We start from the raw sequence: 24,012 nt of genomic DNA on the forward strand, positions 1-24,012 counted from the left end.
TAGGACGCCAGAAGAGAGCAGGATGAGAGAATTGCTTGGTTCATTTGTGGAGGACACTGTGTCATATATCACAAATGCCACACTGAGCATACTGAATCTACATACACCATATAAACAACCAGTTGCTTATTCATTGCAGATTTATTATAACATTGTTCGTTCCACAAGCACATGAATGTAAAAATAACCTGCACACTAGTTACCTTGATGGGCTGTTTCTATCTGATCTATATCATAATTTCAGTTTTGTTGCGTATACTAATGTATTTGGGTTTCATTGATTTTAAATTCAGTTTTAGTACATACATTTACATAAAGCTGTTTTTTAGTGCAGATCAATATCACATATTACAAAACAAACATTTACTAACAGAAAATTTGTCATTTTGTTACCCTACCCTTCTCAAAATATCTTCTTTTGTGTTCTACAGAAGAAAGACTCATACACAGCAAGTTCGATCATAGAGTTTTTATTGTAAATAAAGCTTACATTTATTTCTAACAAGTTATTAACCAACTAGACATTAGCTGGGTAGAAATAAAAAAAGAAGTAATAAAAAACAAACTCCAAATCTACCTAACAATGAACTGTGAAATGAATTAAATAACTTCTATATATTCATTTCTATATAGCTATTGAGGAAATTAGAGTAAGATGTATTCCCAAATCAGTAAAAATATTTTGAAAATAACACTTTTTTTTAAATCAAACTAAATAAATTATCGACTCAGTGTTAAAGATTGGTTAGACCATGCAGGGGCGGAGCTACGGGTGGGATTGACTACACCCAGATTGACAGCTGGCCCACCCAGTCAGAGCCAAGAAATTTATTTTTTATATTATTAAATATTAATTTTAAGCTTAATTCTAAATTTGAATTGTATAAATTAAATAAAAACATTTGAATTGTTTGTTTATTAATAATAATATCCAAATATTATTAAGAATGTGCTCACGTAAAGTCAGTTACGTTACGGCACGGCCGTTACGCTGCGCGCCAATACGCCCTTGTCACATGACGTCACACATCTTCCGTTCTGCCGCGAAGCAGTGTATCATTACTTCCGCTAGAACTCCAGTTCATAAGGTGGCGGTAATGCACCTATAAGCTGATCTGCCAACCGCCAGTAAAACTCAAGAAGAAGAAGTTACTTCCGCTAGCGCCTCAGAATGGAGTTTACCAAGTGGCTTGCACATCTGCCACAAATACGTCTAGATGATGTACAATGTCTTGCAGACAAATTTTCGCTAACGACAAGATCAAAGCTAGAGAAAGGATACAAATTCTTCGTTGAACAGTACCTGTTTGATTATGAAGGTAAGTGTTTTGTTTTCTTTTTGTGTTAGCGAAGGTGCTAGGATAAGTACTTGAATACGTGTTCTGTCAGTTTTTTTCTCACTGTTGTTAAATTCCAGCGCGACGGCAAAACGGAAGTTCTTCTTCTTCTTCTTCTTCTTGTTTGTTGCAAGACGGATGTTATGATACACTGCTTTGCAAAAAGGCGGAAGTTAAGTGACGTCATTGTGAAAAGGATCATGTAAACATGGCTAAACGGCAGTTTTTCAAAAAAACACATCTAGACAATGACGCTGAAGAAACACACACTGAGGTACCTGGAGATTAAGGTTAAATGCACACAGCAACAACCAATGAGTCCACTGCTAATGGCAGTTTGTGCTTCAGCTTCCGCTGATATTCTCACTCAGCCTCCGAAATAGTAAATCAAAATCGTCCACAATAATTATGCCATATTTTGTAAAGCATCCAGACATTTTCCTGAGGTGCACATCGAGTTTACTTTCACAAGAGACCTTTATAAAATTTGGAAACGCCTCCGACAGGCCTAGCTGTAACAAACGTGTCTAGTAAATCGCGCTGACTTGTGGCGCATATAGGGTTGTGACGGTGGCCGTGACAACCTTACCACCAAAAAATAGGGTTGCACGGTGTACCGGTGCTACGGTAGCATCGCGATGCTAAAGCTTCAAAATTCCTGCGATGCCTCTCTATTTTTGAAACGGTAGTATCGTAGTACCGTAGTTAATGTTGCATATGCGCATTAATATTTATTTGAACACTTACATCTGCCTTTTTGCGGTGTTTATCTCCAAAATGAATGTGTGTTTTGAATGTCTTGGACGAATTAATGATTCAAATTGGCGATTTGAACGAGTTGGTTAAATGATTCACTAACTCAGTGGAAAATTGACGCCACCTACAGTCCGTTTTAGTTCTGCGTTTAAAGTAAGCCTAATATTTCCCTTTATAAAGACTGCTGTATCAATTAAATTTGTCCAACATTTGAATGAGTTCCTACGTGAAAAATGATCTAGTGTACTTTAGTATTTACTACAGTAAACTACTAAAACTCATAGATACTAATGTTTTTGAGTCTTATCATAGTAAATATTTAAGTATACTACAGTATTCATAGTATTTACAAATGACTAAATGTAAATGTATTTGCTATGTATTTGCTACAATTTATCCAATTACTACAGTTAATACAACAACATATTCTAGTGCAAAGTATAATACAGTTTTCTATTGTAAATACAAAATGTGTAATCTAAATCTGTGTTGTTGTTTTTTTGTATAGATTTGAATTATATGGCACAGCATCGTGATACTACTTGGTATCGAAATACTTCAGCTGCTATAGTATCGTAAGACATGTTTATGGTACCGTGACAACCCTACCGCAAGTACCATGACGGTGGTGAGCTGCCACCGGCGGTAGTGCACGTCACTGTGACAAATATAAGTGTAATAAAAATGATAGTTGTGATCAGGATTGCTATTTGTAGCCTTTCAGTTGTAGATGGTTTCATTTAAAATATTTTCCATTGGTGCGTTCGAGCGCGGGCCTGCACGGCAAAACCCAGGTTATTCTGCGGGTTCTGCAATGGATCTTGTTGTGAAATTAACAGTTACATAAAATCAAACCTGGCTATGACCCGCTTGCTTAGTGTCGGACCGCGCGCAGGTTTTGCGGAGAGACATCTATTCATTTGTGCTCCTGTGCACATCTTCTGAACACGCATTTATTGCAGCTGTACACATTTTAATCATCAGTCAACATGTAAATTTTCCACCAACGAGTAGGAAAAAGTAACGTTTTATGGCAATCTGAATAGGAAAGCCAATGTATGTTTAAACAGTTTGTTTCAAATGGAATTGGGTTAATACGCGACTGACTGAAGTTGTCACTGCAACAAGAGCTTTTTTATTTAATATTTAACTTTAATCATTTAAGTTTTCATTGTTTACTGATTTTATTTAAATGTTTTATATGCTGTAGTGTGCCGTTTCACTGATAGATTTGCGCATTAAACATGGACGGATGTTTCATCCTCATTTATTTCCTATCATATTTCAATTTCAAGTATTTAACTAACAATTTCAAGTATTTAAATAAGGTCCACATTTCTCTTCCACTCATTGTGTAGTTGCTACACGCAAATATAATTATATAATTATAGAAATAATATATATTTCCCAAACCACCGGTGGTAAAAAAAAAACTGCCAACGTCACAACCCATGCATCGCAAAGCCGTGGGACCGTGTTAAATCAACTGCACAGTGATGCCTTTTCATTTGTAGAGCGAAGTTTATTGAATTGCATTTGATACCGTGGGACAGAACACCGGTCCATCAATTTTTCTTAAAAATTACTTCGGTTGAAAGGGTGATGCGAATTATTCCGGCCCACCCACAATTTTACAGGCCCACCTATCATCTACTTTCTGTATCCGCCTCTGTCCACATGTAACTGAGAGGACAATAATGAAGTAAAAGTATGATGCCAGCAGTAAGTCATTACACCAGATGTGCCGAGATATTAGATGAGAACGATTAAGAGTCAAAGCCAACCTTATCTGATCAGCTTCATGCAAACTCTACACCAACCCCACCATTGCAGAGCGGCTCTAAATGAATTATTGTAACAGTTGAAGTGTTCTAATTGTATGATGAGGACATTTAGTGACTGTGGGAGTCCTGTATAGGACCCAAGAGCTCAAGTGAGTAAAACACAGAGCCGACAGTAAACAAGGACGTTCAAGGGCGACATCCAAGCTGTGATTTCTGCAATGAGGCAGCAGTGCTCATAATGGTGTCAAAACAATTTCAGCATCCAACTTTATCTTCTCATGGTTTACTTAATGCTGTAGTATAGGGAAATATGAAATGCTCACTGAGGAATTAAAATAGCAGATGGTTGCTGAGTTTGAGATTTGGTTCTGTTTTATAATATCTTATCCATTCTAAATTAGTGTCACTGAGCATTTTAACTGTAAAGATAAAAGAGGTGCAAAGGTGCTTTGCTTATTATTAAGCTTTTTATTTCACAAAATGTCATTTAAATGGTCTTTAAATGTTCTTAAAAGGTTATTTAGATTAAAAAATATAAAAATAAATAGTTCTTATGAGAACCTTTCAATAAATGGAACCAAAATTGTTCTTCTATGGCATCTCTGGTTTTTTTACACTTGCAATAACAGGGACTCTCTGGTTGCTAGTGGTTGTGCTGAGCTGAACACAAAAAAAGAAAGTGATTAAAGTTTGACCTGATTAACCTTGTGTAAAATGTTATTTTCAAATTCAAAATATCCTGAAGATAAACAGACGTCAAGCGATTTGAATAAAATTGTATTTCATGCTATGAATGATTGCAAAACTATTTGCATTATGTCATAGTTCTATTCTCCTGTGAGGCATTGCTGGGTACATTAGATTGGTAGGTTTATGCATTCACAAGAATCCTAATGCAAAATACATTCTTGAATAAAGCACCTTACGTCATGGGAGACAGAATCTACATATTTAGGATATGACCTGATCATTAATGCTTCATCGAAATGTATGAACAGAGACTATTACCTTAATAAGGAGGTAACAAGAGTTATTAATGAAATACTGGAGCAGTTACAGTGTGTCCACAGAACAGGTTGAAAATAAATAATTACATAAGTTTGTGTTATGTGCTTGTCTTAAAGCGATAGTTCACCCAAAAATGGAAATTCTGTCATCATTTACTCACCCTCTTGTCTTTTCAAACCTGTATGACTTTCTTCCGCAGAACACAAAAGAAGATATTTTGATGAAAGTTGGTAACCGAACAGCGCCGTCACCCATTCACTTCTATTGTATGGACACAAAACCAATGCAAGTGAATGGGTGCCAGTTAACAACATTCTTCAAAATATCTTCTTTTTTGTTCTGCGGAAGAAAGAAAGTCATACAGGTTTGAAATGACAATAGGGTGAATAAATATTTTTTATTTTTGGGTGAACTATCACTTTAAGTATTTATATTTCTTTCAGGAAAGTATTACTATTTAAGCCAGAGGCAGACACAAAGCTGAAGAATCAGGTCAAACTACCAGAGAGCTTAAATTATTAGAACAAATTTCACATTATCAACCCTCGTGGAGCCTCTTTAATGGGTTAATTTATCTGAGTCGCCTTTGTTTGATATAACTCAAATCATTACTGGCTGAAATGAGTCATTGCCCTCTACATGACATATCTAAATCATAAATCCCTTGCAAATATGCCTTATTGGACCCATTTGCGAGATGGGAATTTAATTTAGCAATACATATAAACCTTCAAAATATTTAGACCAGAATAGAAGGTAGAAGTGAGAAAAACTATTTCCACATCATACTTATTCTCTATCTCTGAGTGAAAGTTTCAAGGTGACCACTGTGGTTAACTTATACAAGAATAATTTCAAAATTGAACCTAAATGATAAACCCTGTTAATGGTTTTTTAAGTCCTTTAATAGAGCCCAGGACCATAAAGATCATTCAAACGTGACATAGATATCACATGTACTGTATAATACAATGCTGTTGCAAATTAGTCCATTTTATCAAAGGGGCTCAGGGAGAGATTCTGCTTAATAAGCAGTCTGTTGTTTTGATAAACTGATTAAATTCTCAACGCATGTGAATTTCTATCAAAAAAGAAAAAGCGCCAATGAACAGTCATCCGTGTAAATGCCCCTCTAGGCAATTACAGAATCAATCAATATTCCCGATAGCATTTGGGACAGTAAATGGTAACAGGTTGCATTTGTGAGTTTTTGAAGCACCTCTCTTGTTTGGTTTAACAAATTACATTTTCCATGGTGTGAAATATGGTTCTGGTTTGTTTGACCAACGTCAGTTTCGCCTGATGTAAGCAAAACTTAGGTATAGGCCACGAGTAACTCATTTTTCATCTATGTGAGCTGATTTTTGCTGCATCATAAGCATACTCAAAGAGAGGTTATGAAGGAGTTAATTTTTTGCTAATTCCTGTTTGCTATAGTTTTAGCAAGAGTACAGATTGATCGACTAATTAAAGTCTGATAGAACTTGGTAGATTTCAAAGAGGCTGTGAATTAAAAAAACAAAGCACATCACAGGTAATTAAGCTAAATCAATACGTGCATCTCTACTAGGAGTTACACAAAGAATAAAATAGCTCTGCTAACGAAACTCAACATGCATTGGTTTCTTTGAACATTTAGAAAATACTCCACCACCAGAGACCAACCAACTCGCTTTTATTTCGGCCTTGGGCAAGGTCCCTAAACTCAAGCCATTCTAGGATTAATGATCTAAAATTGATCTGGAATTAGTGTACTTTATGTCATATTGGATTAAAAGTGTCTGCTAAATGGCAATGGACTAATTAAACTAGAGGCTTGAAGAACCAGAGAACCAGGTAGAACCTCTCCTCAAATGAATGTTAACCACTTTCATTGATGACAGTTTTCAAATGGACACTTGAGAGACGTGGGAAAAGATTCAGATGCAGTAGAGAGAGACCAGTGCTGAGACAAGCTGTCAAGGAGTCCAAGACCACAAGCTGAAAGCTTCAACAGGGAAGCCCATTTTGGACCAGAATAATGAGCTGCTGCCTGTCCTCAAGAGAGTACACATGCATAACAACGTATTCACTTTGACACAGGAAAGATGAATTATGCAGGATTTCTGTTTAGGACAAAGCTGGACCTAAAGAAAGAATGCAAAAAATACTTTTATCAGCTTTTACAGAAAAGCCAGATGAATATCACATTTGCAAAAACAAACGTGAAAGTTTTCTTGTAAATGAAAATTCTTACAGGATGTGAAACCCTTTGAATCACATGTAAAAAACGCGAAATTCATTTTTGTAAGGGGATCACTGTCTTGCCAATTCTAAAAATAAACATACGCCACTTGTTGAGATCTACAGTATATGCTCAACGGGTTGTAAGCGAAGATAAAGACAAAAGCTTTAGAAGCAATTATAATAGCAGCAATTCTGTATAAAATCGGTCCTTGGAGCGCGCTCACGGCACACGGGTGACTTTGGATAAAAGGAAGTCAGACATCAGGCGCGCATTCGGAGATGAGACCTCATAGAGGACACAGCGCACCCGAGATTTCTTGGATTCTTGTTCAGCACATCGAATTTCTTCAAATCAGTTAACATACGCGGCCATTTTTAGTAAAACAACGCGTTATTTGTCGTTCTGTAATTATTGTAATACTCGTCATTTATTAGAGAACATACCATACCTTATTTTTTTCTTGCATACCAACTGGACTAAAATGAATAAAATCATGCTGCTCAAAATCCAGGTGACTGGCATGTGCCATATTTTGATTTCTTTAACTCGAGACCGCTCGACTACCTGTAGGATTGCATAAGAGCGTAAGGGAGCTGAAGCCCGGGAGGAGGTAATGCGCATCTGTATAATGTGACAGTAGTCGGTTTCTTAGACTCACTCGAACGGTCGTCTCTGTGGATATTGCTTTTGTGAACCTTTATACCCGTTACACCTGACTAAGACTGTGAACCTTTATACCCGTTACACCTGACTAAGACAAGCTGATGGAACCACCGTATCTCAAGGAGAGACGACACCACGTTGTTTTCGAAGAGGCGTTGATGCTCTCCATTTATCCTTCAAATCCAGCTGAAGATGTGGGGACAGTTTCGGCTAGCTACATTTGAATGCAAATACTTGAATGTGTAACATTCATGTACCATTCGTGACTGAATTCGTGGGATCCTATACAGCAATAGTTAACGAACCTGATGCAAAGCAGTCTGCAATCTGCCGGATGATCGTTTTTGCATGAGTGTGCAGAGTGACTAATCGTACCTGGATTGAAAAAAAACAGACGATGAGGGTGAATCAAACAACAGTTTGCTTTGAGCTTCCAACGAGCGCTCTGTAGTAAAGTTGCAGTGGCCGAACTACAGCGGTGCTATATGAAGATCAGGATCCAAAGGCTGGTTTGCCGTCGCAGAAATGCCCGTTCGTGCCGTGACTTCCAGGTTTATGTACAGGGGACTTTGCTCAATTCCAGATCTCCTCTCTTACCGGACTCCCATCAGCCTCCCAGAGGATGAAGTGGAGGGTGAGTGATATTTCATGTTGAGTTATGAAGCTGCGTTATCTGTTGCGATAGTGCTTTCAGCACTGAAAATGTAAATTCCAGCACCATGGAGAGATCCCTACAGCAGCCTCTCCTGTCAAGATTTACAAATGAAGAAAGTGATGTCTGAAATTGTTTTTGTTATCTGTACACTGGTCTGGGACGAGATATGTTTTAAGATATGTGTATATTGCATTGAATTTGGCGTTGTACTACAGCACAGTGAGCACAATGTTTAGTGGAGTTCAAAGCGCAATTGGATTACGAACGGTGAGGGTGGGCGTTCCGTGGCCACACGAAAATTGCTATCATCTCGAATATATCCAAAGACAAATACAGGCGCAAATATCTGTGGTCTGTTGTCTGTTATATTAACTTCAACCATGACAAGTGGCTATTTAGTCCAATTGTAAAATATTTTTAATGAAAGCAGCGTAGACAATTTTACAAACTTATTCGGTAGCATGTAAAAAGGCTAAATACATTAAAAGTGCAGTTTATACATCAGACATGTATATCTTTTCAGTTGTGTGTTTCAATTTCTGGGTACAACCACCCATTGTTTACATGCTTGTAAAACACAGGCCAAGCTCCATACAGACAGAGAAAGACAGAGGCCTAAACTAATGTTTGCCTTTTTTTCCTGTGCAGAGTATTTATGAATAATTAAAACAGAACACATCACCAACTTTCTAATTCTGTTACAATTAATTTTGTATTATTATTATAACTATTAAATATCATACATATACTGTTAAAAAAGCTGTTACTAGTAACCTTTAAAAGGTCCTTATACAGACTATTTAGGCACTGATATACTGTTTATACATTTGATGCCAATATGTAGGCCTTTGATGTTCTAATATTCACTCTTTATGGCCAAAGGGTATCCCAGTGACATCTTTTGTACCTTTTGTCAGACAAAAAAACTGTCATTTTAGCTGTTTATATCTACAATGTATCTGGCACATCTGCAGAGATCCGCGAAGCCTTTAAGGTGTTCGACCGTGATGGGAATGGATTCATATCTAAACAGGAGCTGGGAATTGCCATGCGGTCTCTTGGTTACATGCCAAACGAGGTGGAGCTGGAAGTGATCATTCAAAGACTGGACACGGATGGTATAAAAGCGCTTACATATAATCTGTTGTTGGACACACAAGCACACACGTTTACGTCTCAGCCAATTTATAAAATTGTGATACAAGTGAATTCGTTAACAAAGGACAGAATAAGATTAAAGATTATATCATTATATTTTGCAGGTGACGGTCAAGTTGATTTCGAGGAGTTTGTAACACTTCTCGGACCAAAACTGTCTTCTGCTGGTATGCCTGATAGGTTCCATGGAGCCGAGTTTGACTCCATTTTCTGGAAGGTGTGTTGTTTTTCTTGAATTTATCTGAAAGGCTTTCCCCAAAGTCTCAATAATTAGTTCTGGCAGGCGTCATCTTTACTTCATCTCAATGTTTTATGACTCCCTTTGATTGCTAGTGGACAAGAGAAGATTATTCATACATTATTCACACTCTGCAATTAACTTACTGACATTTGTGGCATAGTAATAGCATTGAATTAAAATGAATGTTGAAAGGTCTGTTTCAGTCCATTATAAAGCAATATTCCAATATAAAGCATAAATCTGCTATTTAGTATAACCCATCTGTGCATCAGCCTCTGATCAATAATAGCTGTCATTTACTGGGAAACTTTTCACTTTGAACCTTGTTCTACTAATGACCTTTTCATTGTCGGTTTATCGCTCTGAATGAATTTTCTTATTTGTTGCATTAGTGTGACATGCAAAAGCTGACTGTGGATGATCTGAAGAGACTCTTGTACGATACGTTCTGTGACCATTTGACAATGAAAGACATCGAGAACATTATCATGACAGAGGAGAGTCACTTAAACAGCCCCGAGTGCCAAGTAGATATTGACAGTAAGCATTCATACACCAACAATTCCGACACACTAACAATAAGCCATAAAACCAACAAGCGATAACAATTCAATAAACAAAAATATGACAGACATAATGCATTATTGGTTGTTTGTGTTCGCACGCTCCTTTCCGTGTCATTGTGAAGTGCCCGTACCTCGTCAATCTAAATTGCTTGTCAGTTCTATTAAACACATAGAGACAAATAAGCCAATATTGCAGGGAAACAATCTATTTTTAGCTTTTGTTGATAAGGTCATGGGGAAAGGAGCTCATAAATTTGCAATTGCAAACCTTATTTTAGATTTTATGTATTTATTTATGTATTGCAGTTTATGTTTGTATTGGAGCTCAGTGAAAGTTAAGGCTTGTGACATTTGTCCTTCTTAAGAAATGTCATGTCTTTTGGGACAAATCCAATATTGCCATGATAACATTTTTCTCTCTTTTTTTTATTGTCCCCAAAGCAAGCCCCATGCAACAAGTCAAGCACACGTGTGTGCGCAAAAGCTTGATTTGTGCCTTTGCTATCGCATTTATCATCAGCGTCATGCTCATCGCAGCCAATCAGATGCTTCGAAGAGGGATGAAGTGATCACTTCTGTTTCTAACACAACAAATGACTGGCAACGGGTAAAAATGCAAAAAAAACCACTAAATTCAGTTTCTAATGATCCCAGTTTAAAAATAACACCAAAGGCTGCATTCTCATTTCACTATAAACTGAAGGTAAAATCAGACTGTTCTTAGCAGGCGGAAGAACAATGTCCCAAAAGCCCAAAACTATTTAATTCAAATGTAATTTTTGTGTAGAAATAAATCAAGAGCAACACTGATAATTATCATTGTGCTGTATAATATTAAATGTTTCCTATCAGGTCATGTTACCGTGTAGTAATAAAATGCATCTGTTATAACACCGAACATAATACAAAGTATTGTATTGTATGGCTGTAATCTTATATCCATATTTGTATGAATGCCATGTCAGGGCATTTGTGTGACATTGACTAAGGTATGTCCCCATTTGTTTGTAATGTTTAATGTCATCTGATCATGTACTATACATAGTTTTCTAGACATAGTTTTACCATAGTCCCAAACAGAAACGAATAGTAACAATGATTAGTTGAAATGGTTAAACAAATTTGCCTATGACTAAGTCATCAGCAGATTTTACACTCTTAAAAATGAATGTGCTTAAAATGTTCTTCACAGAGATGCCATAGAAGAACCATTTTTGGTTTCACAAAAAACTATTCAGTCAAAGAACCATCTCTTTCTTTTATAATCTCAAGAACCTTTTTTCACCACAAAGAACCTTTTGTGAAACAGAAAGGTTCTTCAGATGTTAAACGTTTTTTATGGAACCAACTAGACAAAAAAGGTTCTCATATGGCATCGTGAAGCACCTTTATTTTTAAGAGTGTAGGATGAGTAAAACCAAATGTAATGTGAAAATGTAAATGAATGTATTAGAAATTTACTGATTCACTAATAGAAACTAATGGAAAATATAAGATATATAATTGGTGACAATCCAAAGTGTTATGCCGGGGTCACACTAGATTTTGAGCATGAGAAAATTGTTCGGAAGGTTCTGCTAAAATGGGCGGGAGCAATTTCCTTCATCTTTTAAATTTTTTAAATTACGAAGCGAAATGCAAAATATCTATGTCTGACGCATTCGCATGCGTATGAATGGAACTCAATGGAGCGAAAAGTCTAGTGTGACCGCAGGTTTAATGAATCTTACCTGTGCAATGAGAGTTTAACTTGCAAAAAGTATTCTTCCAGTCTTAACTCTCAGGATTATGACAGATCTGTCATTTGTGTACTGGTTGTGTGCAAAAAAAGCATCGTCACGTATGAATATTACAAGATATTCGTACTATATGTGCCAAGTGAGACTAAATGTTTGTGTGAAGATATACTGCAAAATAACTGTGTTCTTACGTAATGACATATTTGCATGAAATGTTTCCTAGCGTTTTGACAACATCAATGTTGTTAATGAATAATCCGTCTGTATTAATATTATCATCATTTAACAGCTTGTGGTTTTCACTGTACTGGGGTGATCTGTATGGTATGGTTGTGATCTGTGTAGTATCAAATTCTTTATTTGTTTTCAAATTATGTCATTTAACATCTAAAGACTGAGTTTTAAACTTTTCCAGCATAACACACAGGGAATGAACCAGTGAACATGAGCAAAAGAAAGGGTCTTCAGCATTCTTCAAAGTAACTTTATAGCTTTAAGTTTGGTGCGAGCTAACGGTAACAAGCAATATTGGGCTTATGCATACTGTGAAATGTATGCATCCAGCGTCTATCTGTAATTTATGCATCTGTCAGCAATCTCAGTGCCTAAACAATATGTTGGTATTGTTCTGTGTCTCTATGGTCAGGATTTCAAAGTCTGTGCACTTTCTTAGTAGATAACACGGAAGTGTTTGTGCAATATCATTAATGATGCATAACTAGTAAGTTGTGTTCATTAACATTTCTATATCATTTGAAAAGGTATAACTAAGCACTAACCATAACTTTAGATCGTTCTGCATCTGCATAAGATGACTGTAATGGCAGGAGATCTGCATTTGTATAGGGAGGGTGAAAATAAGTAAAGTAAAATAAACCAAAATGCAACTTAAAGTGATAGTTCACCCAAAAATAAAAATTCTGTCATCATTTGTTCACCCTCTTGTCTTTTCAAACCCGTATGACTTTCTTCCGCAGAACACAAAATAAGATATTTTGAAGAACGTTGGTAACCGAACAGCACTGGTCCCCATTCACTTCTACTGTATGGACACAAAACCAATGCAAGTGAATGGGGGCCAGTTAACAACATTATTCAAAATATCTTCTTTGCTGTTCTGCAGAAGAAAGCAACTCATAAAGGTTTGAAATGACAAAAGGGTGAGTAATGATGACAGAATTTTTTGATGTCTACACGGGGTAGTCAACTAACTCAAGGCATCTATGAAATTGTTCTAGCTGTTCATAGTACACACGGAACAGACCAGTGAAGTAATAATGACATGAGAGAGCCTGTCTGAAAAATATACCAGAATTGTAAGGATATGTTATTTCGTTGCAGTTGCATGTCTTTGTAAATTTCTGACATGTTGGCTTTCGATCCCAAAATATGCAATTGATTCTTATTTGACGACAATTTACTGTGATTTAAAGTTACGATATACACACAAATAAGAGGTACTGATTTCAGGACATCAAAAACATATCATTCTGTCAATTTCCAAAGTGTAGGCATGTGATCTACTGTGTATTTGTGAAAGCTGTTTATACACACTGCTAGAAGTAATATCATTTAACATGGCAATATTTTTTAAAAAGCATAAGAGAGTAAGACTCTTAAGATTATATGAAATATATGCTTTATTTTGTTTACCTGTATTTTTCAATATTTCTTTACTATAAATTCATCATAATCCACATGGGGTAATACAGCACATATCCAATTACATAATGACTGATATATGTTGGGAGTTAGTTCACATAATTATATTAATGTACTGATGTAACAGTAAGATATTTAACTGATATATGTCATTTTATATTGCATCAATGTCGATGTATCATCTTGAATCTATGATGTGCCAAAATGTGCTGAGAATTACATTTAACTGTACCATGTGAGCAACTGAATTAAAACAGTGGTGGTCCTTATTTGCGCTTTCTTTAGTACATTTCTACTAATTCAATCTGTCTATATTTGAGTGTAAAATGAGGTCAATGTGTGATGCATAACTGATACTACAAACACAACTACAGTGTTAACTGCAATAAAATATGCATCTCCAGCTGCATTTATTCAAACTTCAACAGCACAAAAGATGAATCTGCAAATCTATGAACGTCAGAGTAAAGTATGCCTATAATGACAGGATGTGTATATACTGTGATATTTCACATCCACGTCTTCGGAGCTGTGCAGCGCTAACACATGGGTGTTAATGCTGGTTTTAAGTTACCAAACTCATCTAAACTAGCTCAAGGAGACGCAAAACTTTTAGACATCTCAATTACGCTGCCTCTGCTCCTACACAAAGCCGATAGCCTTTCATCACCAAGCCTGTAAATGTAACGCATCCTGGTCAAGTGTAACATTCATCAGTGCAGACAAGGGGAACATCTCTGAAACAAGCTATCAGGAGTAAATTGAAAAAGCTTCTCTAGTCTGAATTTCAATATAAACCACTGGCACGGAATGCAGATGCCAACACTAGTTCTCCCTATAGTCTAACATTTATCCTGAGAACACGGTGAAAACTTCTTGACACCTTGCAAATGAAAGAACCTATTATGTAAACTACTTTCTATTAAAATATTGCATCATGCCAGTGGCGTTGCAAATAAAGGACCATTAGTACATGTTACGCTATTAATTGCACAAAATAAAATCTGAATAAATAAATCTCAAATGGTTTTACTATACTATTTGATGCAAATATGGCACCATTATTTACAAATTGTATATAAAAACAGCAGCATGGTCACTGGGATTTGAACACATTTTTGTTATTAATACACAATATAAAATGATTTTTATACATTCTATATCAACCCCATTCATTCTGCAAGCTCACTTTCCAACCACCAGTTGGTGGGGGATGGAGAGATGGAGGAAGATCTGGAATAGACAGAAGGTACGGCGGTATCTCAATGTTTTCAAGGCACTCTTCTTCGTCCATCTTCTAAATACTGAAATAAAAAAGTAACGCGAGTTACAGTGCTTAACTCAAGAGCATATGTGCATTCTTGACCATTGGGGTCTATATGCAGGTAATTATGCAAATGAGGCAGCTGCAGGCAATCTCATTTTCATTTCTATCAGGGTGACCTCTAAAACAAGATTTTTCATGCATTTTGATATCAAGGATGCAGACTTGCACCTGAGCAGCTGTGATTCATCATTCACGAAGACGGCACATTCAAACAAAACAAAAACATAAGTAACAATCATTTCCTATTAGATATGAACTGTAAGATTTATTCGAAGAATTACATCTGTTAACAAACATAGTCAAATTAACTAAAATCTGCTAGGTTTCTTGACATCCTGAACAAAAACATCTAGCCATTTGAAATTGTTTTTTTTATAATATTTCACATCAAGTACCTTCCTGATGTCAACGCAGCCTGTTTCTTCTTTCTTCTGGAGAGCCATTCATCAAGGCCGCGTTCAGATGATGATCCATCTTGCTCAGTAAATTCCTTCTGTCGCCGTTCATCTAATAGGAAATTGCCAACATGTGCTCGGTTTAATAAATTGTATGTGTTGGTGTACAGCCATCAGCACTAGACATGCCTGTTAAACAGATCTATACAGTTAAAAAAACGGAATCAATGATCTACCCAAAAGGCATCAGAAGAAAATCACCTCACCATCAATCTTTTGCTCCAACATATTCATGTGCCTCTCGGACATGTGTGAAAAACGACAGTTTATACCAAATACACACTGCCCTATAACCAAAGAAGTACAAGTAAACCGGTTGAGTCAGCCACTAAAACAAAATAAAAAAACATTTTAAAAAACAATAAAGACATTTCTTCTCGAACTTCTACCTGTTTGGAGAAACTTTCTGCATGGTTCCTTTGCCCGCTCTTCTTTTAGGATTGCAGCAGCGTCTGAAAATAAATTTAAAAGGCGTTTTTTTGGTCTCAAAAGTATAGCTCAGTGCATTTGTTTGCATGTAAACGATATGCAATTACCTCTGAAGTTGTCAAACCAGGCTTTCTTTGCTCGGTGGTGTTGGACGCCGTTCAGGTGCTTCTTTCTGTTGTGCATGTTGTCCTGAAAGCTGCGATCGCAGTAGTCGCAGTAATACCGCTTCCCCATTGTTTTCTACAACGTGTTGACTACACGTATTGTGTGATTTAAGCTAAACCTTGAAAGAAAAGTGTGAACATGTATTTTATAATACGTCCTCGAATTCATTCACGCTACAGCGTTTCAACATGGCGACGAAAACATGTGGAAGGCGCAGGCGCAGAATGCAACAACGAAGAGCGCCCTCCAGTGGAAAAACAAATCACTACCACGTGTGGAACTATCTTCTTCGTTGGATTTTATGGCGGGTTGCGAACCAATTTAAGAGGGGCATACCGCCACCTACTGTGATGGATTGTGAAGATAATGATCTATGCACTCCTAAATCCTATTATATGTGAAAGTGACCTATTAGTCAGATATGGTGACCCATACCCGAAATGTGACCTCTGCATTTAACCCATCCAGAGAGTAGTGAACACACGCACAGCAAGTGGTGAACACACGTACACCCGGAGCAGTGTATAACCCACTACTCCTAATAAATCGTATTCCTGAATTTGGACCGTCATTTAATAATCTGGTTAGTGTAAATTCCTGACACCCTGATGATTGTAATTCTTTCTTAAGACTCCTCCTTTCTCTTTCATATGCAGGACATGCTATACGGTCTCCTCCATTGAACATGCATCACATAAACCTGTGTTATGCTTCCCTATAATGCGTAAGGTATGGTTTATATTTGAATGACCCGTTCATAGACGTGTAAAAATAATTCTCTTCTGCTTAACTAAGTTACGAATCACTTTAATATTCTTTATGGTTCTTTGAATCTTGTAATAGTGCCGACCTGTTTGACATGAGTCCCAACCTCTGCCATTTCTTATTCCATGCTTTTAAAATAAAATGTTTTCCTTCTGAAATACTGAGTGAAATATTTATACTTGGTTGTGTGGAAAGATCAATTTTCTTTTTAACTTAAATACAAATTCTCAACATTTGGATTTGATAAAAGAGCCTTTCTTCTGGTGGTTAATGTGAACATGTAGTATTAATCTTAAAAGATTTTTTATATATTTATATTATACATCCTATACGTACTCCCACACAGCAGGTGGCAGTCGTGCTCAAGGTTTCCACAACTATCACACCTTTAACATTAAATATGCGGTTCTGACTCTCGGTACACCGACACGGCTCATGTGGTGGCATAACACAAACACAAAACGCTGATTTGACTATCTACTCGTCCATCTTTGAAAGCATTTCGATGTGTTGGCCGTGACGCCGATTATAACCACAGACTGACATTTGCCATCAGAGCGCGTGCACTGTAACGTAAACAGCAGAGAGGACTGCTGAGCGAGGTGACACTGTGGCCCCGATGGCCAAGAACACGCTTTCTTCGCGCTTCAGAAAGGTAGACATTGATGAATTCGACGAGAATAAATTCGTGGACGATCACGACGAGGCAGCCGATCAACAGGGACCCGATGCGGCGGAGGTCGACAACCTTATCAGGCAATATCCTTTACTGTGAGTGTGTAAATGTTGTCGGGACGTGAACGTGGACCTGTGACATGAGCGCGCCCCGTTCAGTACAGTGGGCTACTAGAGAGTTCGGTGTTTTTAGTGCTGCAGCGACACTGCATTTTACGTAATGCTTTCCCAAAGCAAAGTTAACTGTATTGGGTCTGTGTTTATTCAAATGAAACGGGATCTTGCATAGAAATACCTGTTGCACCACATGATTTTAGGGTGCGGTGAAATGTGTTTGATCTTAATTAAAGTAGCATACAAGTTGTTCTCGATTGCGCTCAACATTAGATGTCTGGTAGTTAATTTGCATTATTTTCTCACAGTTTTCCAGTTCCATTTATCTCATGTAACTTACGTACAATGGCGTTATTGTATCTGTGAAGATTGTATTTGTTTACTATCTCCAGTGTTCGCTATATTCTTATGTGAAATGTAACAAACTTATTCACTTTTGGGTTGTGTTGCAGGCAATAATATGATTGTTTAGTTAAGGTTGTTACCCACAGTATTCTATATAAAGAAATTTGACTTCCATATCCGATGCTGGTCGACTCTGAACTTGCTCCCTCATTGTGCCCAGAGATCTCTGCTTTGCATTGGGCTTTATGCTTCCTTTTTCATACCTGATTTAGTAAGTTCCTGCTGATGGTATCTTGGGTGGATTTGGTTGAGCGGACAAACCCAGTAGACTGTCAATCTTCACAGTCAATAGTCATATATGTAGAATATAATACATGCATTTCATCCCCGCACGCAACAACTATGTCTGTGTCTACAGTATGCTTGGTGAAATCAACTGCTTTCACACTTGCTGTGTGTTTCTGTATTTGTCATTTAGTCTTAACCCCGTTTACAAGCTTTGGGAGCTTTTAGTGTCAGGACTTTGGTGGGCAGCAGTATTTGATTTCATGAGCACGTTATTTGCAGTAGGGAAGAATGTAAAAAGCTTGAGCTTGCAAGGTATTATTATAGAGCGCTGAGCCTCGCTTAGAAAAACAAGAGGTCCCTCAGGAAACACTTGGTCCCAGTAGAGTTGTTGATGTTTTTAAGCAAAAGAAGTCCATGCACAGTTCTCATATGGCTATATGTGTATTATACACTATTTAAATGCTTTATTAAAAGTAGTAAATGTGTGACATTTGTACATTTTGGTGTCACCACTCTTGTTTTCATTTATAATGCTATATGTACTGAATAAATTCCCCAGGTATTCCTTTACATGGTAATGCAAATGTGAGAGTATCTCAGACAGGTCTATTCAAAGCAGAAACGTAACTGTATGAAAATTTCACATCGCTATTATAGTCAACAAAATTATCACGGTTATCAGTATTATTGTGTTTTTTTTTTTCTTTAACAATGTGCTGGAAATGTCCAAAAAGTTTTAAAGAGTTGAATCGAGCTTTAAAGGTGCAGTGAACTGGCCGTTTATATTGTTTTATACTATTGTCTGATGTCTACTTATGACGTTCGCGTGGTTGTTACAATCGAAAACATCAAAATCAATAATTAATAGGCTATTTTCTACCCTGGTTTTGAGGGCGGCTGGAGAAACGGGCGGGCCGCATTGAAGACTTGAAAGTAAACGCTAGGGATGGGCGATATTATATCGTTTGCGATATTCCGGTAGAAATTCCCCACACGATAGGAATTAGTCTAACCGCGATATAAACGATAAATTCTAGTTGATGACGTATTTCTTTGTGAGACCCATTCACAGCTCATATGTGAAGCGAAAACGGGTATAGCGGAGGGCGGACGTGAAGCTGAGAAAGAGTTTGCACTAAAAGCTCCAAATCTCGTTTAGGTTGGCACTGTAGATGCGTCCGAGTTAATGTTTAGTTTCACTTTCGTTTTATTTAATTAGTTTGTTAAGTATTCGTTAATAGTCATAATACGTTACACCACAACATTTATTTTGGCTAAAAGTATTGCGCGCGTGCGCAAATTGTTTAATACGATTTCTTGCCTGTTATATACAGGATGAACGGAGCGTTCCGTGCGCAGCTCGCGCCCACATGTGCTTTCATAGCGACACAGTGTGCACAGCACTGCTGCCTGTTTACATACAGTACAAAATGCGAGTTTGTATTACGTTATTTTAAATACGTTTATGAGTGTATAAAAGCATGGATTATTTAATTTAGATTTCTTTTATCCGCATTTTTCCGTTCTCTTTCTGTAGCGCGAGTCATAGACAGATTCAGTGTATATTGCTGTGAGAAGAGAAGGTTCACACAGTTCAAGAGAGAGTGATTGACATCGTGATGCGATCGATCGTTTCCACCCAACAATAGAATATATACAGTTTTAGGTATGACATGATGTGTTTATTGAGCTTTAGTTCATTTAACTTTTCTTTACTACAACCTTTTGAAGTCGAATCTCACTATTATATTTTATATTTACAAAAATACTGCAGGTATATTTTAGGAGCTGTTTGATTTGGGGTAAGTTTTACTTTTTGATAATATTTGTTTTTCTGAGGGTCTAGACTACATGCAGCTACTATCACTTGACGCAAAAAACAGCAGTGGATGGTGTTATGGATATATTGTCATTTTTATCGTTATCGCAACAAATACCAGGAATTATCGTGGTGGATAGCAGCTTGCGTAGTTGACTTAGTTGGGGCCTTCTGTGAATTTGGTTAGACACGTAACGTTACGTAACGTGATTTTACTCAAATTTACGGACTAATTTCCCAGATGTGATGGCAAGGCTTTGCGTATAGTTTGTATAGCCTATAGTTGTATGGTGTTTAGTGATATATGACTGTACAAGTCAGCATTTAAGACCGGACAGAAGATCACCGCGATCGCGGGTCTCAAATGTTATAGTTTTCATGATAAATAAACAAACGGTAGACTCCTGGCCATAATGCACCTCTGTTATACTGTTGCTAACTTTGGCTGACGCTAGACAGTATTAACCGTTAGTAACGATAAGTTGGTACAGTTTAATGATAACTAAAATATGACATGATATTACTAACCGTTGGACGTCTTACCGTGGTTTATCATAAAACCGGTTATTATTACATCCCTAGTTCAAAGCATATCGACTTCCATCTTATAAAATGTTCAATGTCATAAACAATGTGTAAATAAGTATCAGCACAAACTCCTTCCATCCAATTTTACTTTAACTTATGTCTTGTAAACAAGAAGCGTAAAGCGAGTTCTTTTCTCTCACGACAACTCTCAACAGTTTGGTATAATAAAGCTTTATTTAAGAAACTAATTTAAATGTTGGATAGTCTAGCCCAAATATAAGTATAGAACATCCTCAACATAGCATGGAAAAAGAACAACCAGGGACAAGAAGTTATATTCTGGACCACAAGCGTGTCTTGTGTTTTCTGTGTTTTGCTTCTATGTAGGGTCCTTCTATTTTTTTATAATTAGGTCACAGTGTCTAAAATTAGAGATGTATGATCAATTGTCGGCCATTTCGCTATCGGCCGATAAATGGTCATTTTGAATGTAATTGGTATCTGCTGATAATAAAATTTAGGCCGATATATTATAGCCGATAAATCATAAATCTTTCCTCTGGTTAAACATCTTCAGCTGACGCTGCTCACAGTTAAAATACTGTACAATGCTATCTTATCTTTCTGTCATGATCATTCACTTAATGCTATTAGCAAAACATTGTTGATGTGGGTACAGTATTTATGAATGTGTAAATTATAGGAACAAAAGCATATTGTTTGAATCAGGCTGCTGTCTGAATGCTTTCTGTCTTGAGACCTGTTAGACTTGTGGCTGTTAAGAATTTTTTTCTGGGTTGTTTTGGAAGAACATCTTTGTTTATTAAATAATAAATATACCAGGAAAGTTTGAAGGTTAAAGAATCGTTAACTAGTGTAAGGTAGGCTTGGTACATGATTTTCAGGGGAAAAAAGAGAACTAATGGTTACCTTGATTTCTGCAGTGAATGTTTGTCCACGTTTTGCCTTTTGTTTCAGTCTTAGGGAATTTTATATTAATATTTAGGTATATCGGCCAATATATGGGTTATCGGCTTCCAATGTTAAAGGATTAACGGTTATCTTTATCGGCCAAAGTTTACATGTCGGTGCATCCTTATCTAAAATTTCCATACTTAGGAGTTGAGACCAGTGTTACTATTCTAATAGGGAGGGTGATGTTAAATCAAGGATAGATGGGTTGGTCATTGTCTTTTAACATTAATGTAGTGTGTCTTGGTTAAGTGTTTAAGAATACATCAGCAAACAACTGTAGCATATGTAATGATCAATCATTCTGGTTCCTTAGAGCTTTTGTCTCGTCTCAGCATGAGAAGTGGTATATCTTGCATATAAGTTGATGACCTGACTATTCCTTAACCAGTTATAATGCACAGGGGACATGATGGCGGCCCTTCACGTTGCTCTTAGGAATCCTCCAATCAACAGCAAGAACCCTGCAATAAAGGTGCACTTTCAATAATCGTTTATTTATAGAACAAAGAAATACATGGAATATGTTGTCTTCATCATATCTTTCTCTCTCAGGAAAGAGCTCAGACTGTGGTTTTAAGGGTGCTGACATCATTTAGAAGCAGTGATATAGAGTCAGCTGTTAAATCGCTCGACAAGAATGGAGTCGATCTTCTCATGAAGTACATCTACAGGGGTTTTGAGAAGCCAACAGATAATAGCAGTGCCATATTGCTACAGTGGCATGAAAAGGTGAAGATAGAAAAAAATCTGTCATCATTTATTCACCCTCATGTCATCCAAAACCTTTATGACTTCCTTTCTTCTGTGTAACACAAAAGAAGATATTTTGAGAAATGTCTCTGTGGTTTTGTGTCTATACAGTAAAAGTCAATGGGGACCGATGTTGTTTGCTTACCGACATTCATCAAAACATCCCACAAAAATGCCATGTACAATTAATAATGTAATTCTAATGTGGAAAAACTGTCTATCTTCTATAACAGGCATTTGCCATTGGAGGACAAGGATCTATTGTTAGAGTAATGACAGCCAGGAAGACTGTATGACTACCTGACCAGACCTGAAAACAATGCCACTAAAAGACACCAAGGACTTAAGGCAAGCTTGCCTCTCAATCAGAGGAAAGAAAACATCGTTTTTGATGCTACTGTGTCCTGACGAAGAAAAGAATAGAAACTTTAAACAGTAGAGAAACAGAAGCACTTGTTCAAACTGAAAAAAAATCTTGTGTGAAGGTTCACTTTATTATGCTAATATATCATAAATTGTTCTATGATATATTGGAATGAAAAATTAGACATGGTTTTGTGTAAAAACAATAATTAAGAATACAGAATATATGCTGGAGACAAGAAACCATCCCAGTGGACATGCTTTGAGTTTTATGGTGATACAGGATTCTGCACATACCATTAGGTGAGTTTAAGCCGCTAAAGCGAGTTAGTCCATCTTTAAGACTGATCTGATTTGAGGTGTTTTCCAAGCTGTTTCAGACATTTAGATTTAATTCTATGTTTTATTTTATTTCACATCTTTGGTCCCACGCTCTTTTGTTTGTGCAGAGGTTTAATAGTAAAGCCAGTGATGTACACCGAAGGAATATAGTGGGGATCATTGTAAAGTGCCTGCTGCAATAAAGTTATTGGATCTCCTTTGTGTTCTTGTATGTCGGTGTTTATTTTCAGTCTGATTCTATTATTATTTATGGACAGTATGAATTTGGCATGTTTTAACTTATAGTAATGATGTGATAATGTACCATATGGATATGTCTCACATGTATGATGGCTTTATTTGGATGGTCACCTACAGAAACAGGAAGGGCAGACTAATTAAGATAAAACATATCAGGTAACTGCAGATAAAAAGGGTTTTCAAGGCTTTCTGAATGATGTGCCACTGATAACTTGGATTGTGCCAAAACCGGTGCCTCTGGGACACTATTCAAGACACAGTGTGCTGTAATCTCACTGCAGGTCCAGGAGCCATATTCATTTATAATGACAGCTCATCTATAAACATCCAGTCTGTTTTTTATGTGATTATATAATAAAATTAGTTTTTAAAGGGATACTCCACTCAAAAATGAAAATTAGGACTTGATCAACCTCAAGTCCAAACCTGTATAAATGTATTTGTTCAGTTGAACACAGTTATTTAGAAGAATGTAAGCAATAGAGATTTCTGGTATAGTCAAAAAATGGTAGTCAAGGGTGCCCCAGAATGGTTTGTTGTCCTAAATTCTTGAAAATATCTTCTTTTGTGTATAACAGAACAACAAATATACAATAATTTTTTACTACTATGGTAGTCAGAAATCTCAGTTGCTAA

The 24,012-nt window shown here is 36.8% G+C and overlaps 3 protein-coding genes across 3 annotated transcripts; 2 read left to right on the forward strand and 1 right to left on the reverse strand.

Annotated features, from left to right (window-relative positions):
• Positions 1 to 7,338: 7,338 nt before the first annotated feature.
• On the forward strand, positions 7,339 to 13,586 carry cabp7b (calcium binding protein 7b). The gene is made up of 5 exons (XM_057360181.1): positions 7,339 to 8,409; positions 9,405 to 9,548; positions 9,693 to 9,805; positions 10,222 to 10,369; positions 10,837 to 13,586. Exons 1-5 carry the CDS (start codon positions 8,301 to 8,303, stop codon positions 10,962 to 10,964), a joined length of 642 nt encoding a protein of 213 aa, XP_057216164.1. The 5' UTR covers positions 7,339 to 8,300; the 3' UTR covers positions 10,965 to 13,586.
• A 163-nt stretch (positions 13,587 to 13,749) lies between these two features.
• On the reverse strand, positions 13,750 to 16,401 carry zmat5 (zinc finger, matrin-type 5). Its single transcript, XM_057360193.1, is given in 5 exon segments — positions 13,750 to 15,100; positions 15,519 to 15,630; positions 15,785 to 15,865; positions 15,968 to 16,030; positions 16,115 to 16,401. Coding segments are annotated over 5 exon segments (525 nt in total). The 5' UTR covers positions 16,242 to 16,401; the 3' UTR covers positions 13,750 to 14,958.
• A 928-nt stretch (positions 16,402 to 17,329) lies between these two features.
• Positions 17,330 to 23,333, forward strand: arpc5lb (actin related protein 2/3 complex, subunit 5-like, b). Its single transcript, XM_057360220.1, has 4 exons — positions 17,330 to 17,696; positions 22,081 to 22,153; positions 22,234 to 22,410; positions 22,665 to 23,333. Exons 1-4 carry the CDS (start codon positions 17,557 to 17,559, stop codon positions 22,725 to 22,727), a joined length of 453 nt encoding a protein of 150 aa, XP_057216203.1. The 5' UTR covers positions 17,330 to 17,556; the 3' UTR covers positions 22,728 to 23,333.
• The last annotated feature ends 679 nt before the right edge of the window (positions 23,334 to 24,012 follow it).

The sequence above is a fragment of the Triplophysa rosa genome, linkage group LG2 (genome assembly GCF_024868665.1).
Source record: "Triplophysa rosa linkage group LG2, Trosa_1v2, whole genome shotgun sequence".
In the NCBI taxonomy this organism is placed as follows: Eukaryota; Metazoa; Chordata; class Actinopteri; order Cypriniformes; family Nemacheilidae; genus Triplophysa; species Triplophysa rosa.

Coding starts and splice junctions, on each gene's coding strand:
- cabp7b (XM_057360181.1), top strand. CDS start 8,301: ATGCCCGTTCGTGCCGTGACTTCCAGGTTTATGTACAGGGGACTTTGC. Junction 9,806..10,221: donor TTGACTCCATTTTCTGGAAG/GTGTGTTGTTTT, acceptor TTGTTGCATTAG/TGTGACATGCAAAAGCTGAC. Junction 10,370..10,836: donor GTGCCAAGTAGATATTGACA/GTAAGCATTCAT, acceptor TTGTCCCCAAAG/CAAGCCCCATGCAACAAGTC.
- arpc5lb (XM_057360220.1), top strand. CDS start 17,557: ATGGCCAAGAACACGCTTTCTTCGCGCTTCAGAAAGGTAGACATTGAT. Junction 17,697..22,080: donor GTCGACAACCTTATCAGGCA/ATATCCTTTACT, acceptor GTTATAATGCAC/AGGGGACATGATGGCGGCCC. Junction 22,154..22,233: donor GCAAGAACCCTGCAATAAAG/GTGCACTTTCAA, acceptor TTTCTCTCTCAG/GAAAGAGCTCAGACTGTGGT.